General features: G+C 40.7%; 1 protein-coding gene across 3 annotated transcripts in view; it reads right to left on the bottom strand.

Moving 5' to 3' along the window:
- The window catches only part of c26h12orf43 (chromosome 26 C12orf43 homolog), a 41,238-nt gene extending 23,161 nt beyond the window's left edge, over window positions 1-18,077 (bottom strand). For all 3 annotated transcript variants that reach the window (XM_059655104.1, XM_048556504.1, XM_048556502.2), the window contains exons 1-4: window positions 17,899-18,077; window positions 9,371-9,422; window positions 3,486-3,584; window positions 336-400 (exon numbers count right to left, since the gene is read on the bottom strand). In XM_059655104.1, the coding sequence (XP_059511087.1) occupies window positions 336-400; window positions 3,486-3,584; window positions 9,371-9,422; window positions 17,899-18,064 (382 nt within the window). In that variant the 5' untranslated portion in view covers window positions 18,065-18,077. The remainder of the gene's footprint in view (window positions 1-335; window positions 401-3,485; window positions 3,585-9,370; window positions 9,423-17,898) is intronic.
- Between the last annotated feature and the right edge of the window lie 77 nt (window positions 18,078-18,154).

The raw sequence follows: 18,154 nt of genomic DNA, 5'->3' as shown, positions 1-18,154 counted from the left end.
AAATGGCACGACATCAGACTGCTGTGTAGCATTTACAATAAGCAGCTATTCTGTGCCTACTTTATCTGCTCTTGATGCCAATACTTTAACAGAATACGTACCATTTCCCAAACTTTCATCATAAGTATAGCATTCACAATTTTTAAAACAATAATACAATGGTATACAGTAAATTAATAAACTGAGCTAAGAATAATTGTCTTGAAGCTACATTAGCATATTTTTGCAGCACCAATGATGGGAGCCGAATAGGCTAATCACGCCTTACATTCCACAACATCACCGCTGATTTTCTATGTCATTTTCATGGAGTAAACAGAAGTTAATCGAATTACCTTCTTCACCACCATCCTCTACTTGTTGCTGTGAAGACTGCACAGAGCTGTCGACAGTGATGATACTGAAAAGTAAAACGGGCTGTTAAGAGTATAACTGAATATAATTGAATTGCACCCCTATTTTCACATAGCTTAAATCTAGTTCAAAATAGTATCTAATTGAGTTAAGACTACGGACTAAAACAGTATACAGTCTTCTAGTCACTTGAAGCTTTACTTGTTTTCATTCTGAGAAAAGATCACATTCTATAATTATACAGGTATAAATTAACTGTTCATTCCTGAAAAGACAGACATGTTGTTGAAACTTTCACGTTGCTACAATGCAGAGGCAATGTGAGAGGTATTTACCACAAACAGAATAAGTACCATCAATGGTAAAGATGTTCTGCCCCAAACAGTTTTGAATCTGTCCTGTGTGAATTTCTGTGTCACTACAATTTCAGCTGCATAGGTTGTATATCCCAATGATTCACTGATCAAAATCAAAACAGCATGTTCCTCCACTTCCCATTGTTCATGATAGGCAGAATATAGACTATGCTATTAGCTCATGCTTATAAACTCCAAAACAAAATATCTACTATTGGGTGTGAGTTTGCAATTGGGCAAAACTTGGTGAATAACCCCAAGCATACTAATAGTTACACTGAAAAGTAATTTAAGATAATCAATCAAGCTCATAACATGGCTGATTTCATTGCAACAGTATACATTCACATGCAGGAACCAGTTCTCTGCAAACAAAAATAAAATGTTCAAGCTTTGTGCCATTTTTGAATTACCTGAAAGCATGGGGAGACGATAGTTTCCCATTGCTTCCTCCATGGCAACACCTTGACCAGATTTAACTTGCCAATCAACCAGCACCTCTTTTTCTGTAGGATAACTTGTTGGGATTATTTAAGATTTGGTGTTCTTGCATTTGTCCTGTTGAGCGTAAGACAAAAAGCTTCAGCAACATTTGTCTCTTCTCAGCAGTATTTAAATTCTAAACACCATGAGATTGTCAATGTTAATTATAACTGCAATACAATATGCCAAAAAGTTAACATCCATTTTATTTGTCAAATAAAAGGTCATTTAGATTGATCAAGAAAAACCTAGTTCTGACCCTGGGGATCCCCACTATTTACCTTATTTTGGTCCGATAAACAACTTTTCACCACTTCTCATTCGTTCCTGTAGCACAGCGAAAGGCATAGCTGCCACTGTTCTTTTTATTCCATTTAGCTTTAACTTTGTGGACAATATACAATATGGTACTTTTCATAAAGTTTTTGAAAGTTGTGGGTGCCACATCAACTGCATGATTCAGTCAAACCGGTCACCTCATCAAAAGCCCCATCAAATTAATGAAATATCTGTGAATTCTGTGAACCAGCAACACTTGTGCAGGTGGGTGTTAATTTTGCCCCAGATTATTATTTCCAGAAGATTTCTTGTAATGGAGATTAAACTGATGGATTTTGGTTTGTGCTTACATTTTTTTTTCAATAAACGTGTAACATTAGTAATCTTCCAGTCCTCCGGCATCATCCCAGTATCAAAGAAGAATCAAAGTTCACAGCCAGCTAGTGCTTTTGCAATTTCCACCATTACTTCCCTCAGTGGCCTCGGATACACTATCTGATTGTGGTGACTTAACTGTTTTTATGCTAGCCTTTCTAATTCCTTTTCTCTACCAATGATTTGACCGTTGTAGAAGGAACAAAACAAAACTGTTCTGTAGTGGAATCTCATTTTTTAAAATATTTGTTCTTTCATGGGATGTACAGGACAATATTTGTTACCCATTCTTAATTGCTCTTCCCTTGCCATTTCAGACAACTCTTAAGAGTCAGGCACACTGCAAGAGACTTGAGTCTCATGTAGGTCTAACCAAGTAAGGTCAGATTTTGCTCCCTCCACACGATATTTTACAACAATTGATGATCAGTGTCATGGTCACAATTACTGAAACTAATGTTTAATCGCACTTTTTTAAAAAATTAATTACCTTTCATTTTTACCAGCTGCCATGATGAGATATGAATCCATACCCCCTGAGGATTAGTCTGTTTTTGTTTGGAATAGTATTCCAGTGACTATCACTTTCCCACCATCTCCCCACCTTTACACACAGGAAATGGTAGGGGAATAAAACTCCCCTTGTAAAATGAAATTGCATCAACAGCGGATGGCATTCTTATCCTTAATTTCACACAGGGGTTTCATTTTTGATTCTGATTGTTCTACATAAATTAATCAAATTGCTAGGATGTAAAGACTAGATGCACATCTCGCAATTTTAAAAGAAAAATAATGCAGATCAAGTTATGCTGGTCTCTTAGCCGTGAAACCTGTTCTTGATGCTGTCCTGACCAAAGTCAATAATAGAATTATATGTTCAGTAAACTGTACAAGACACAAGGTCAAATATTCCTTATAAATTAGATTTACTTTGCAAAGTTCTTCTGTACTTACAAAACTAATACGATTGACTTTCTCTTTTTGTTACCGGTCCCTTGAGCTGTAGAACACATGTTTTAATACAGTGCACCAAAATGTTCGGGGTGCTTTACAGGGTCATAATGAGACAAGCATTGTCATTAGGCAAGGAGTCAATGTAGTGCAGAGCATATATCAAGAACCCCACTACGTACTCAAGTGGAGGCAGATGCCTTCAGAAGGTTAAAAGCTAGTAATTATGCAACAAGGTCAAAATGATGAAAGCAATTCAATTATCTATGGCTACTGGAGCACCTAATTTTTCACCACTTAATGTTCAAGTGAGCTTTGCAAATTCTATAGTACACTCCAAGTAACAGAAATCAGGTGCTGCAAGAGAAGATGTCTCCTAGCTCTGATTCTACTGATACATCCCACACCGCACACACATTTCACATATTTACAAATTTAAAATATCAAAAGACAGTTTTCCAATGTTGATTAAATAATTACTTTTTCCAAACAGAGCAGTTAATTCTTAAGTTAGTCTTAATTGCTTATGATTACCACTGTTCCTCCATAGCAAGCAAAGGAATACTTAACTTAAGCAAACAGCAGTGTAAAAACAAAAGCAGGCTGCCTGGGAATGCAGTGTGACATGCATACAGGTTACAGATACAGCTAACAATTCACTGTAAGAGTACTAACTCTTCTTACCTATCTAGCAAAGCACCCAGCTTTTTTGCAACATGACACCGAAATTCAGGCGTTGTCCGCAGCTCATTTCCATCATGCTGGTGATCATCTACTTTCCGCCTGTAGGAAGGGAAAAAACAGGAATAAAACAAATCTTGAGTGTAAGAGAATTTTAGGAGAGCCACAAATATACATCTGAGTTTTTCACTGAGGGACACTAGAAATTATGAATGGCAAATACTTAAGGACTTGGCTTGCATCATCAAATCAAAAGCAACATTTATAACTATTATTTAAGTTGAATTCCAATAGAATGAATTAATAGTTAATTAACCCTGTTAATTTGTCAAGCTTCATTTTATGAAGTGAATTCAGAATACATCTTTAACAGTACAATTTTAAGTGAGACTTGGAGAGGCAATGGCATTGTGGTATTATTGCTAGACTGTTAACCCAGAAAGTTGGCTAATGTTCTGCGGTTCTAGGTTCAAATCTCATCACAGTAGATGGTGGCACTTGAATTCAGTTTTAAAAATCTGGAATTAAGACCAGGAAATGACCGTGAAACCATTGTGGATTGTCAGAAAAACTCAACTGTTCACTAATGTCCTCTGGGAAGGAAATCTGCAATCCTCACCTGCTCTGGCCTACATGTGTCTCCAGACCTACACGAACGTAGTTGACTCTCAACTGGAAATATCCACTCAGTTGTATCAATTGCTACAAAGTCTCAACAAAGAAATGAAACTGGATGGACCACCTGGCATCACCCTAGGCATTGGAAAAGACAATGGCAGAAACAGCTCCATCAACCCCATAAAGCCCTCCTCACTAAAATCTAGGGGAGAGTGACTCTAGTTGTGTCACAGAGAAGTAAAACAACAATCTTATCTGCCTCTTCATACCTTACAGGCAGCGTCCCAGATACCAATATCACCATCCCCAGATATGTTCTGTTCACCAGTGGGACAGACCCGGCAGCACAGTGGCACACAACTGGAATGGAATTACCATGGAGTCCTCAATATTGATTCTAGACTCCACAAAGTCTCATGGTTTCAGATTAAATATGGGCAAGGAAAACTTCTGGTGCTTACTAAATACTGTCCTCCCTCAGCTGATGAATCAGTACTCCACTTTGATTCGCCAAATTTAGGTACATTTAAGTCATCATTGGATAAGCATATGGACGTACATGGAATAGTGTAGGTTAGATGGGCTTGAGATTGTTATGACAGGTCGGCACAACATCAAGGGCCGAAGGGCCTGTACTGTGCTGTAATGTTCTATGTTCTATGTTCTATAACACTTGGAGGAGACATGGAAGGTGGCAAGGGTGCAAAATAAACTCTTGATGGGGTATTTCAATGTCCAGCACCAAAGTGGCTCTGCAGCAGTACTACGGATTGAACTAGACAGTGTTTGTGGCAGGTGATAATGGAATCAACAAGTGGGAAAAACAGCTCATCCTCACTAATCTGCTGACTAAGATGCATCTATCCATGACAGTTTCAGTAAGAAATACCAGCACACAGTCCTTGTAGTGATGAAGCCCTGCCTTCACAATGAGAATACCCACCATCGTGTTGTGTGGCACTATCACCATGCTAAATGGACAGACTTTGAAAGTATCTAGCAACTCAAGACTGGGCAAACATGAGACATTGTGAACCATCAACAGCAGCAGAACTGTACTCGTACACAATCTGCAACCTCATGACATGGCATATCCCCCACTCAACCATTGTTCAATGGGAGAGTGCAGAAGGACACTGTTTGAAACTGTTGCTAGATCTATTTGAAGTCTCTCCCACTTAGCACGGTGATAGTGGCACACAATACAATGATGGGTATTCTCAATGTGAAGGGGATATGCCAGGAGCAGCACCAAAACGACCTGAAAATGGGGTGTCAATCTGGTGAAGCTACCTGCCAAACAACATAAGAAGCGAGTGATAGCCAGAGCTAAATGAACCCACAGCCAACAGATCTAAGCTCTGCAGTCTAGCCATATGCAGTTGAGAATGATGATGGACAATCAAACAGCTCACTGGAGGAGGCGGCTCCACAAATATCCCTATCTTTAATAACAGGGGAACCAAGCACGTCAGTTGAAAAGATAAGGCCAAAGCACTTGCAGCAATCTTCAACCAGCTGCGCTGAATGGATGATCCATCTTGGCTTCCTCCAGTGGTCTCCAGCATCACTGATGCCAGTCTTCACTGAATTTGATTTATACAGGTGATATCAAAAAATAGTTGAAGACACTAGATACTGCAAAGACTATGGGGCCTGACAACATTCCAGCAATATGCCATTGCTTAGAATCCCTGTAGTGTGGAAACAGGCCCTTCAACCCAACAAATCCACAGCGACCCTCAAAGAGTCCCACCCAGACCCACGCCCGTACAAACCACCTCATCTACACATCCTTGAACACTATGGGCAATTTAGCATGGCCAATCCACTTAACCTGCACATCTTTGGAATGTGGGAGGAAGCTGGAGCAGCTGGAGGAAACTCACACAGACACTGGGAGAATGTGCAAACTCCAACACACAGACACTCATCCGGGGGTGGAATTGAACCCAGGTCCTTGATGCTGTGAGGCAGGAGTGCTTACCACTGAGTCACCCTGTTGCCCTAGAGTACCGAAGACTTGTGCTTCAAAACTTGCCACTCCCCTGGCCAAGCTCATCCACTGCAGTTACATTGGCATCTACCTGACAATGTGGAAAATTGCCTAGGTATGCCCTGTACATAAAAAAAGGACAAATCCAATAATTATCTCCCCATCAGTCTACTCTTCATCATCAGTAAAGTGATGGAAAGTGTCATGAATAGTGCTATCAAGCAGCACCTACTCAGTGACGCCAAGTTTGGATTCTGCCAAGGCCACTCAGCTCCTGACCACATGATAACCTTGACTCAAAAATGGACAAAAGAGCTGAATTCCAGAGGTGAGGTGCGAATGATTGCCCTTGACATCAAGGTGGTATTCAACTGAGTGTGGCATTAAGGAGACTAGCAAAACGGGAATCAGCTGGAATCTGGGGGAGAAAATGTCTGCTGGGTGGAGTCTTATCTGGAACATAGGGGGGAAAAAAAAAATCTAAGAACTGCACACCCCAGAAATTGCTGAAGGAGGGTCATGGATCCAAAACGTTAACTCTGCCTTCTCTCCACAGATGCTGCCAGACCTGCTGAGTTTTTCCAGTTAAGTTCTGTTCTTGATTCTTGTATACAGGAAGATAGTTATAGTTGTCGCAGGTCAGCTCCAAACATCTCTGCAGGAGTTCCACATGTGAATGTCCAAGGCCCTTCAGTTGCTTCACCAATGACCTTTCCTCTAACATAAGATCAGAAGTGGGTATGTACTCGCAACTCCTCAGATACTGAAACAGGTTCAAATGCAAAAGATCTGGACAATATCCAGGATCTTGCTGATCAGTGGCAAGTGATATTTGTGCCACACAAATGCCAGGCAATGATTATTTCCAATAAGGAATAATCTAACCACTGCCCCTTGGCAATCAATAGGGTTATCTTCACTGCATCCCCAACTGTCAACATCTTGAGGGTTACCATTGAGCAGAAACTCAACTGGACTCACCATATAAATCCTGCAGCTACAAGAACAGGTCAGGGACTCGAGCAACTCACCTCCTGACTCGCCAAAACCTGTTCACAATCTACAAAGCACAAGTCTGGAGTATGATGGAATACTCCCCACTTATCTGGATGGGTGTATTTCCAACGCTCAAAGTGTCAAGAAGCTTGACACGATCCAGAACAAAGCAGTCCACCTTACTGGCCCCACATCCATTCCCTACATCACTAACACTCAGCAGTAACAGTGTGTACTATCTACAAAATCCTTAGGCAGCACCTTCCTATGACGACTGCGATCTAGAAAGACCAGAGCATCAGATACACAGAATGCCACTACCTGCAAGCTCCCCTCCGAGTCACTCACCTTCTTGATTTGGAAAGGTATCACCATTCCTTCACCATCACTGGGTCAAAATCTTGGAATTTCCTCCATGAGGGCATTATGAGTCTCAAATGCCTACAGCATATGAACTGCAGCGGTTCAAGAAAGCAGCTTACCACCACCATGGGCATCAAGGGGACAGGCAATAAATGCTGGCCAGCCAGCGACACTCATGTCCCATGAGTGAATAACAAAAAATACTTTTCAGCAGTTTGGAAAGTGAAAATAACATGCAGTTCATAGCAGCCTTAATACAGACCACAAACAGTACTTGACAAATATTGACACGGATAGAAGTATGACTGCAACTACAAACTGCTTAGAAGGGGTGGACGCTAGGAAGTTGTTTCCGTTAGATGGGGAGACTAGGACCCGTGGACACAGCCTTAAAATTAGAGGGGATAAATTTAAAACTGAGATGAGACGACATTTCTTCAGCCAGAGAGTGGTGGGCTTGTGGAATTCATTGCCGCAGAGTGCAGTGGAGGCCGGGACGTTGGATGCCTTCAAGGCAGAGATCGACAAATTCTTGATCTCAAAAGGAATTAAAGGCTACGGGGAGAGTGCAGGGAAGTGGTGTTGAAATGCCCATCAGCCATGACTTAAATGGCAGAGTGGACTTGATGGGCTGAATGGCCTTACTTCCACTCCTATGTCTTATGGTTTTATGGTAGGTCTGACGGAGAGTTTAAGGAGGAGGTGAGAAAAAAAAAGCATTTGAAGGAAGAATCCAGAACTTACAGCTTATACTGTTGAAGAGATATCCATCGAAGGGGGGAGTTTAGTGGAAGGGCAGAGTTTTGAAGATTCCAGAGAAAGGGGAATGGCCACTAAGGGATCGGAACAAGATGCTCAGAATTTTAAACTGGAAATATTGCAGGCAAGAAACCAATAAAAGTCAACGAGCACAGGTTGATGGTCAGGCTGACTTGATGCAGTTTCAGATAAGGCAGTAGAGCTTTGGATGTACTGCAGTTTATAGAATACAGAAGCGGGGCCAGGAGGGTATCAAAGGTGGAAACAACATGATTACAGCTTTGACAGCAAGTGAGCTGACATCAAAGACAGGCAATATTATGGTGGAGTAAGTAGGCAGTCTGTGTGATGGAAAAAATATGGTATCATAAACTTAGCTCAGCATTAAAACTGATGACAAGGTTGCAAACAAACAAACTGAATTTCAACCTGGGAGAGTGGGCAGGAAAGGAATGGAATAAAAGGCAGAAACACTGCCAGCAGATGTAAATGGTGCTAATTAACACCACTACTTCTTTTTTACCTCAGTCAGCTGAACTCTTATGCCTACACATGCCCATAATGCTGTATTCAAATGAACCATTTCAAACCACCAGGTTTGGTTCAACCATGAGAAAACAAAGTCATGGTTGTGAATTTCCAACACTCTGCGACAGAGTGGCGAGTACAATACTCGACACTATCGTGAACATTCAATTAAAAAAACATCCCGGCCTCCACTGCACCCTGCGGCAATGAATTCCACAAGCCCACTGAAGACTGCATCTACATTTTTGTTATTGGCTTGTTTCAGGTGTTTGCGTATTTACTATATGTCTGTTCCAAGTTGCCCAAATAAAGTGGTGATGGATCATATTCTTGAATCTTCCAGTCTCTGGACTGATGACATTCTAATAGTATTAGAGTAGGAACTCTTGAAAGTTTGACCACACTGGTGTTGAATTTGATGAGCTATGCATTTCAAAACAACAAGAATGAGCACTAGAATAACTTTTAAAAAAGTTTAACATGTTCTTTTCAATGATAACTGAACTATAAAACATGAACACAGTCCCTGCAGCACTTATAAATTCCATAACCGCAAACATACTGCACCCTCTGATAGTTGAAAAAAAAAAACTTAATTGCAGATACATAAAAGATTGCGTATAGATACCTCAGACTTGGTCTATTTGAAACTGAAATATGCTTGTCTTCACCGGTTTCAGCTAAATGAAGGCAGGAAAAAAGGCATAGTTACCAACATTGTGAATGGGAAACTAGATTGTAACATGCATTACATCTGTTTTAAAAATGCATATTCCAATAAACAGATCACCTTTAGAATTTTTGGGATGAAAAAAATGTTTACAAGAAATATAGAATAATACAAATGAAAAGAAACAGGCTATTTTTGGAGAATGTTTGTGTGATTTGATACTCTGGTACAAATAGTATTTTATAAATATTATAAAATAGTATAGCATTTACCTCCCTGCCCGAATTGCCCTCGAGAAGGTGGTAATGAGCTGCCTTCTATTTTGCACATTTCTATAATAACATTTTAATTTTGGTGTACAATTATTAGAGGTGTGGAGGTGGTGCAGGTGGTGAAATGAAGCCTGAAAGGGCAGGAAATATAGTGTTGAGGGTGACTGAATTAGGTGAGATGCAAAATTTAAATTTCCTGGCGGTGGATCAAGATAAGACAGCAGCACATCACACTTCACCATTCTGTGGGAGGTTCAAACTTGCAGTATATTTACATACATTAGTTTAGAATGATTTTTTAATGAAGCTCTGTTTTCAAAATAAGGTCAGCGCTGCAAGTGAATCTCTTGGCACCCAATCATGTTTTTTTTAAAGAGATAATGGGAACTGCAGATGCTGGAGAATTCCAAGATAATAAAATGTGAGGCTGGATGAACACAGCAGGCCAAGCAGCATCTCAGGAGCACAAAAGCTGACGTTTCGGGCCTAGACCCTTCATCAGACCCTTTTTTTTAAAACAGGTTGCATGCACCAGGTAACATCAGGCAGCTGTGTCTGAGGTCAACAGTTTCTTTGATGACTACACACCACAAGCGAAGAGAACAGGAGGAAGACGGCTTGCCTAGAGGCTCTGGATCAGCAAAATGATAAATAAGATCTGTAAAATTGGGCCAAGGCAATGGGATAGCAGAAGATGGATTCAAGGGAGGACAGAGAATGGGGTAGTGTGGGGGCATGCAACAGTAAAGTGTAAAGGATGAGGTATCATGGGCATGATGAAGACAGATCACCAAGGTAAGAAAGTAAGGGGCCTAAAGTGTGTAACAGTACCATCCAGATGAGGGCCTATATCTCAGAGTCTTGGCTGGCAGGATCCTTGCAGGGCTTTGAGTTCACCTATAGCATTTCAATTATCCCTGTTGAGGGAGAACTCGGACCATGTATTTTCCAATAGATAGAAGAGAGGGCCGGCTGAGTCTGCAAGTTCAACTGTGTGCGACAGAGTGGTGAGTACAATACTCGACACTATCGTGAACATTCAATTAAAAAAAAAGTGAAAAGGCACAAAATTGTTACTTCTACAAGAAGGAAATGTCTCTTACACTATTGTAACCATTAATGTGAACCAACACTTAGCCATGCCAGCACATTTAGATCTTTGACTAAGCCAGTCTCAATATACAGTGATGACGCACACATAATAAAATGAAACCAAAGTCATGGAAAGTTTTTGTAAAGTAAAATTTAAATTTGAAAAAAATGTTACCATTTACCTTCTTAATAAGCCTTGTGGTAGTTGCAAAAGATTTGGGCAACAAACTGGTGGGCCTGACACACAGTCATCCTATTTGACCAGAAGGCTCTTCTGCAACTTGTCTGTAACTAAGCATCTTAGTTGGCAGTGGGTCTCACTGCTGAAACCTCACCAATGCAATTGGTAGGCATGGCATAAAGCCACCTTGTCAGATAAATGGTTTTATGTCTCTGGAAAACACATAACCAGCACCTAGAAATACAGTCATAGAGCTGTACAGCATTGGAAACAGACCTTTCAGTCCAACTAGTCCACGGCGACCAGATATCCTAAATTAATCTAGTTCCATTCACCAGAATTTGGCCCGTATCCCTCTAAACCCATTCCATACATATATTCATCTAGATGCCTTTTAAATGTTGTAACTGTACCCGTCTCCACCACTTCCTCTGACAGCTCATGTTGAGGTCTCTTGGCTGAGGCTTCCATGTTGACATTCCCAAGTAACTTATCCTCAAGACTGCCTTCAAATTAATCCCATGACCACACGTGAACCAGCTAGGAAGCTAGGAAGATGACTTACACCAGTGTTCACCACAGTACTTGAAAAGGTAGTCGGACACACCCTTCAATAATCAACTACTGCTGAGGAATGTGGCAGGCAAGTTCAGCCGAGTCATTGAAAGGTTATGTGCATGCGCAACTGGATGCAAACAAAACTCCTACTGAAGTAATTTAATTAATTTAAACTGCAGCATCTGCCTGAAAATATGTATTGCTCAAACTGTGAACAAATTAAAATAAACAAGGTTTTTAAATGCAGATTGGACCTGCCACTGAGCATTGTACAGGGCAGTTAGAGCAAAATGGAGGATTCTGTGTCATCCAATGCCTTAGTTTGCCTTTTTAAAAGAGAATGAGAGTGAAATTCATTGAAACAAAAGTCAATATTTATAACTACTGTTTCCAACAATTGAGGGTTGTCAAGTGTGGTTTCACTTATTCCAGATGTCCTCATGTGACCTTCTACCATGAACTACTCTTCACCTAGAGTCTCATCATTGGACATCCAACTCAAGCATCATTACCTGCCCAAGGCTTTTCAATTTATCCTGTTTTTGACTTTTGAAAATCTGATCTCCAACTCTGTTATAATGAGGTGCAATGGAAGCTCAGGTTAACAGGGCAGTTAATAAAACACACAGTATCCTTCCCAGGCTTTGTTGCCTGAATCAATGGCAAGGAGGTTGTGTTGAACTTATACGGGGCACATGTTCAGGCTCAGCTGGAGCATTGTGTCCAATTCTGGGTGCCACACTTTAGGAAGATGTGAAGGCACTGGAGAGTGCTGAGAATATTCAGGAGAATGGTTCCAGGATGAGAGACTTCAGTTACGAAGCCAAACTGGAGATGTTATTATTGTTTTCTTTGGCAAAGGGAAAGCCAAGAGGACATCTGAAAGAGGTATTCAAAATCACAAGGGATCTGGATGGACCAAATAAGGCGAAACTATTGCCACCTCCCTTCTATTCACACAAATGTGACATTGACTAAGAGATAATGGGAACTGCAGATGCTGGAGAATTCCAAGATAATAAAATGTGAGGCTGGTTGAACACAGCAGGCCAAACAGCACCTTAGGAGCACAAAAGCTGACGTTTCGGGCCTAGACCCGAAACGTCAGCTTTTGTGGTCCTAAGATGTTGCTTGGCTTGCTGTGTTCACCCAGCTCCACACTTTGTTATCTCGGATTCTCCAGCATCTCCAGTTCCCATTATCTCTAGCAGCAAGAGGTCACAGGTTTAAAGCAATTGACAAAAGAAGCAAAAGCAACAAGAAAAACTCTTTTATGCAACAAGTGGTTAAGATCTGAAATGCCTGAGTGTGTTGTGGAGGCAGATTCAAAGCAGAGTCATAAAGTTAGACAGCACGGAAATAGACTCTTCAGTCCACCCTGTCCATGCTGACCAGATAGCCTAAGCTGATTCTAGTCCCATTTGCCAGCATTTGGCCCTTATTCTTCTAAACTCTTCCTATTCATGTACCCATCCAGATGCCTTTTAAATGTTGTAATTGTATCAGCCTCCACCACCAGTGACAGCTCGTTCCATACATGCACCACTCTCTGCGTGAGAAAGTTGCCCCTCAGGTCCCTTTTAAATCTTTCCCCTCATCTAGTATTCCATGTGATCTAACCTTGCTAACCAGCCTACCATGTGGTATCTTGCTGAACGCCTAACTGAAATCCATATAAATCATGTCCACCACTCTGCCTTCATCAATCCCTTTCGTTACTTCTTCAGAAAACTCAATTAAGTTAGTGAGACACCATTTCCCATGCACAAAGTCATGCTGACTATCCCTAATCAGTCCTTACTTTTCCAAAAAGGTGAAAATTCTGTCCTTCAGGATTCCTGCGAACAACTTACCCATCACCGATGTCAGGCTCGCTGGTCTGTAGTTCCTTGGCTTTTCCTTACCACCTTTCTTAAATACTGGCACAGCATTATCCAACGTTCAGTCTTCTGGCACCTCACCTATGGCTACTGATGATACAGATAGCTCAGCCCAGCAATCACATCCCTAGCTTCCTACAGAGTTCTAGAGTACACCTGATCAAGTTCTGGAGATATATCCATCTTTGTGTTTTAAGACATCCAGAATGACCACCTCTGTTAATTGGACATTTTTCAAGATGTCACTGTTTATTTCCTTCTGCACAGTAAACACTGATGGAAAATACTCGTTTAGTATTTCCCCCCAATCTCCTACGGTTCCATGCACAGATGGCCTTGCTGATCTTTAAGGGGTCGTATTGTTTGCCCAGTTACCCTTTCGTCCTTAATATATTTGTAGAATTCCTTTGGATTCTCCTTAACCGTATTTGCCAAAGCTATCTCATGTCCGCTTTTTGCCCTCCTGATTTCCCTCTTAAGTATACTTCTACTGCCTTTATATTCTTCTAGGGATTCACTTGGTCTCTGCTGTCTATACCAGATCTATGCTTCCTTCCTATTTTTAACCAAAACCTCAAATTGTCTAGTTATTCAGCATTCCATACACCTACCGACATTATCCTTCGCCCTGACAGGAACATAGTGTCTCTCTCTTCCTCCATATAGACCCATTATCACAGGAATCAGTCTGGGATACTTTGGTTGCTCTTCCTCTGTAGCCAGAACGTTCTTCAAATAATGTGGCCAAAACTGCACACAATACTCCAGGCATGATCTTACCAATGCCCTGTATAGTTGCAGCAAGACATCCTGCCCCTGTACTTGAATATTCTTGCTATGAAGGCCGCTATATCAATTACCTGCTCATTGCCCACTATACCTGCATGTTTAATTTCAAGAGACACCCAAGACTCACTGCACTCTCTCTTTTCTAAGCTGTCACCATTCAGATAATAATCTGCTTGCATTTTTTGTTACCAAAGTGGATAACCTCATACATATCTGCAATATACTGCATTTGCCATGTAGTTGTCTGCATGCGTATCTTGCCTAAATGACATTGAAGATACATTGCATCATCTTGACAGCATACTTCCATTCCAACTTTGATTTATCTGCAAAATTGTGGATATTACACATAGTTTCATCATCTAAATCACTACTGTGAATACTTGGGATCCAAAGACCAGTCATTGTGGTTCCCACTAGGCACTGCCTGCCATTGAGAAGGAGACCCATTTATCTATACTTTTTGTTCCTTGTTTGCCAACCTATTCTCCAGTCCCATATGCTATAATTTTGCATGATATTCTCTTATGTGAGATCTTTTCAAAAGCCTTCTGAAAATCCAAGTAAACCATATCCACAGGCTTTCCCTTATCCACTCTACTGGTTAAATCTTCAAATTCCAAGAGATCTGTCAAGCACAAGTTTCCCTTCATAAATCCATGCTGTTTCTAGCCTGTCTTGTCACAATCTTTCAAGTGCTTTGCTGTTAGGCCTTTTACAATGGGGTCTAATATTTTCCCATTACCAATATAAGCTAACTAGTCTATAATTTGCTGTTTTCTCTCTGTCTCCCTTATTAAATAATGTGGTTATGTTAGCTATCCTCCAATCTATATAGAAACCATTCCAAAGTTTAAAAAATTTGGGAAGATGACTGTTAGCACACCTGCTATCTCTAGCACCATCTTCCTTAAGTACTCTGACATGAAGCTTATCAGGCTCTGGGGATTTACTTGCCCGTTAATCACATTAGTTTACCCAACATCATTTACCTATTAGTACTAATTTATTTCAATTCCTCCTTCCCACTAAGCACCATATTGCCCCATATCGTTGGGGTGTTATTTGTATCTTCCTATGTGTATGAAGCAAAAAGTATGTATTAATTGGTCTGCTGTCTTTTTATTCCACATTATAAGTTCCTTTTCTCCCTGACCGTAGGGACCTATATTTGTCTTTACTAAACAAAAAAGGAACTGCAGATGGTGGAAATCTGAAACAGAAATAGCTGGAGAAATGTATCTGGCCTTGAAGCATCTGTGTAGATAGAGTCAACATTTTGGGTCCAGTGACTCTTCTTCAGAACTGAGTTACCACTTGGAATATTTTGATTTGTACAAAAACATAGTTAGAAGAACTAATCAGTATTCTTAAAAAGTATCACTGTTCCATTAAACTAAAAGTCACAGCACACACAAATGCATGACTTTCCTGAACCCCCAAGTATTTAAATTGGCAGAAGTTAAGAGGCATTAGTCAACAATAAATAGTTTTGCAAAAAAAAACGTTTCCAGACAAAATGATCAGAGTATTAGATAGGGTGTACAGTGAAAGCCTTCTTTCTCGGTTTGTGATGGCTAGCACAAGGGGACATAGCTTTAAATTGAGGGGTGATAGATATAGGACAGGAGTCAGAGGTAGGTTCTTAACTCAGAGTAGTAAGGGCGTGGAATGCCCTGCTTGCAACAGTAGTAGACTCGCCAAGTTTAAGGACATTTAAATGGTCATTGGATAAACATATGGATGAAAATGGAACAGTGTAGGTTAGATGGGCTTCAGATTGGTTTCACAGGTTGGCACAACATTGAGGGCTGAAGGGCCTGTACTGCGCTGTAATGTTCTATGTTCTATCTTAAGCCTAAGCCCTCCGGTTTTGGACTCATCTACCCTAGGAAAAAGAATATGGCTATTCATGCTATCCAAACCCTTCACGATTTTATAAACCTCTACAAGATCATCCCTCAGCCTCCAATGTTCCAGGAAAACAGCCCAGCCTATTCAGCCTCTCCCTATGGCTCAAATTCTCCAATCCCAGCAAAGGGAGTTAAACATTTTTTCCAAAGAAGAAGAATGTGCAGAGTTACAGGGTAAACATAGGTGGATGTCAGCCAGGGAAATACTTGTTCAGACATCTGGTGCTGACACAAAGTGCTAAATGGCTTTCTACTACACTGTAACAATTCTGCAAATATGAGCAGAACATCACTTTTTTTGATTAAGCTCATTATAGCCTTCCAGGCCCAAACACAAAAACAACACTGGATACAATAAAAACTGGTTCAAGGAAATGAAGAAAGCTTACAAACAAGTCAAGATTGATCAGACTGTGGTGAAGCACTATCCTATGTTCTGTATTTAGTAACTGCTGTTACTGGAATTGATCAACTGACAAAGGGCAAGTTAATTTTAGAAATTTCTAAAAGTATTAAGCCAGATTTCCTACATTGGATCTAATGGCCATACATGACAGAGGTAGGATGACAGAGCATCTTCCATCAAACAGAGAAATCATGACTGATTTGGATCTTATTTCTATCTATATGCCTTGTCTCTACAGTCTTTATACCATCAGCTTAAAAAAAAACAAACTGACTCCTACTTGAAATTAATCTACGCTTTTGTAGAAGAGTTTCACATAACTACCATCTTTTGTATAAAGAAACATTTCCTGATTTCTGTCCCAACCTGCCTAAATTATATATCCTTGTATCTGATATTTAATCATTTTGATCAGTTGTTTTGTTTTCTCTCAGTTCCCATCATTTCTAAGCCAAATACATGAATTAAAAGACATGAAGTGCAAATTTTCTTAGAGGGTGGCTCATGTGTGACATGAACTTCCTGAGGAAGTAATTGATGTGGGTACAATTACAACATTTAAAAGACATCTGGATAAATACATGAATAGGTTTGGAATGATATGGGCCAAAAGCAGGTAGGTGGGACTAGTTTAGTTTGGGATTATGATAAGCATGGACTGATTGGACCAAAGAGTAATAAGGCATGGAAATAGACCTCCTGATTCTACAAGCAACAAGTTCACCCTATTTCAAATAATTTAAGCATTTTCATTTTCACAGACTGCAGCTGTTGTGAAAAACATTGATTCAGTGCAGATAACTCATTTGCTCTTTTACTTGCATTCAATTGTCATTTCCTTTTGCTTCACACATTGCTTTATCGTTTATTTCCTCCTGCCTCTCACTTTTCCACTTTGCTCTCTTCCCAGCTATCTCTGTACTCACTTAAGGCCAATAACTTTGTTTTTTCAGTGGTTTTGAACTGGATTGCCCTCCCAGGTCATTTGTCACTGACATAATTCATTGGAGCAGTATATTTTCTATGATGGAGAAGGGCACTCTCTTTCTATCTTCTAGGATACTGTCAAATCTGCTGAACATTTGTGTTTTCATTTCCAGGGACGGAACTGAGTTGATTTCTACCAGTGCAATACATAAAATACATTACAACTTGAAGCAGCAATGGACGAGTAAAACAAAAGACCGTGCTGCTCGGGATTTGAAAAATATCAGAACTGCTGGAAAAACTGGCAGCATCTGTGGAAAGAAATCTGAGTTGAAGGCTCGAATGACCTTTCTTCAAAACTCAGTTTTCTCCCCACTGATGCTGCCAGACCTCCTGAGCCTCTCCACAGATTTCTGTTTCAACAATGAACGAAATTTGGTAAATCTTACAAACAAAAGCGCCCACTACCTATTATTTTGTGAGAACTGAAGTTGCCGACATTCCAAATAGCCTCTTTGAGGCGGGACAGCTCCTCCGTGCTCTCAGAGTCTGAATCTGATAACTCCTCGGCCGCCGCCATCACCTGCTCGCATTGGGACGCAGGCGCAGAGGGCCGCGGCGCCCCATAGGGCATGTAGTCGCCGTGGCGTCGCTGCGCATTGCGTGACGTCACGAACCGATTACATCGTGCATGAGGCCTTTCCGCAAACGCCGGTGCCGGAGG

Source organism: Stegostoma tigrinum, chromosome 26, assembly GCF_030684315.1.
Source record: "Stegostoma tigrinum isolate sSteTig4 chromosome 26, sSteTig4.hap1, whole genome shotgun sequence".
Taxonomy (NCBI): Eukaryota; Metazoa; Chordata; class Chondrichthyes; order Orectolobiformes; family Stegostomatidae; genus Stegostoma; species Stegostoma tigrinum.
Note: the sequence above shows the minus strand (reverse complement) of the source record. Positions and strands in the feature narration are given on the sequence as shown.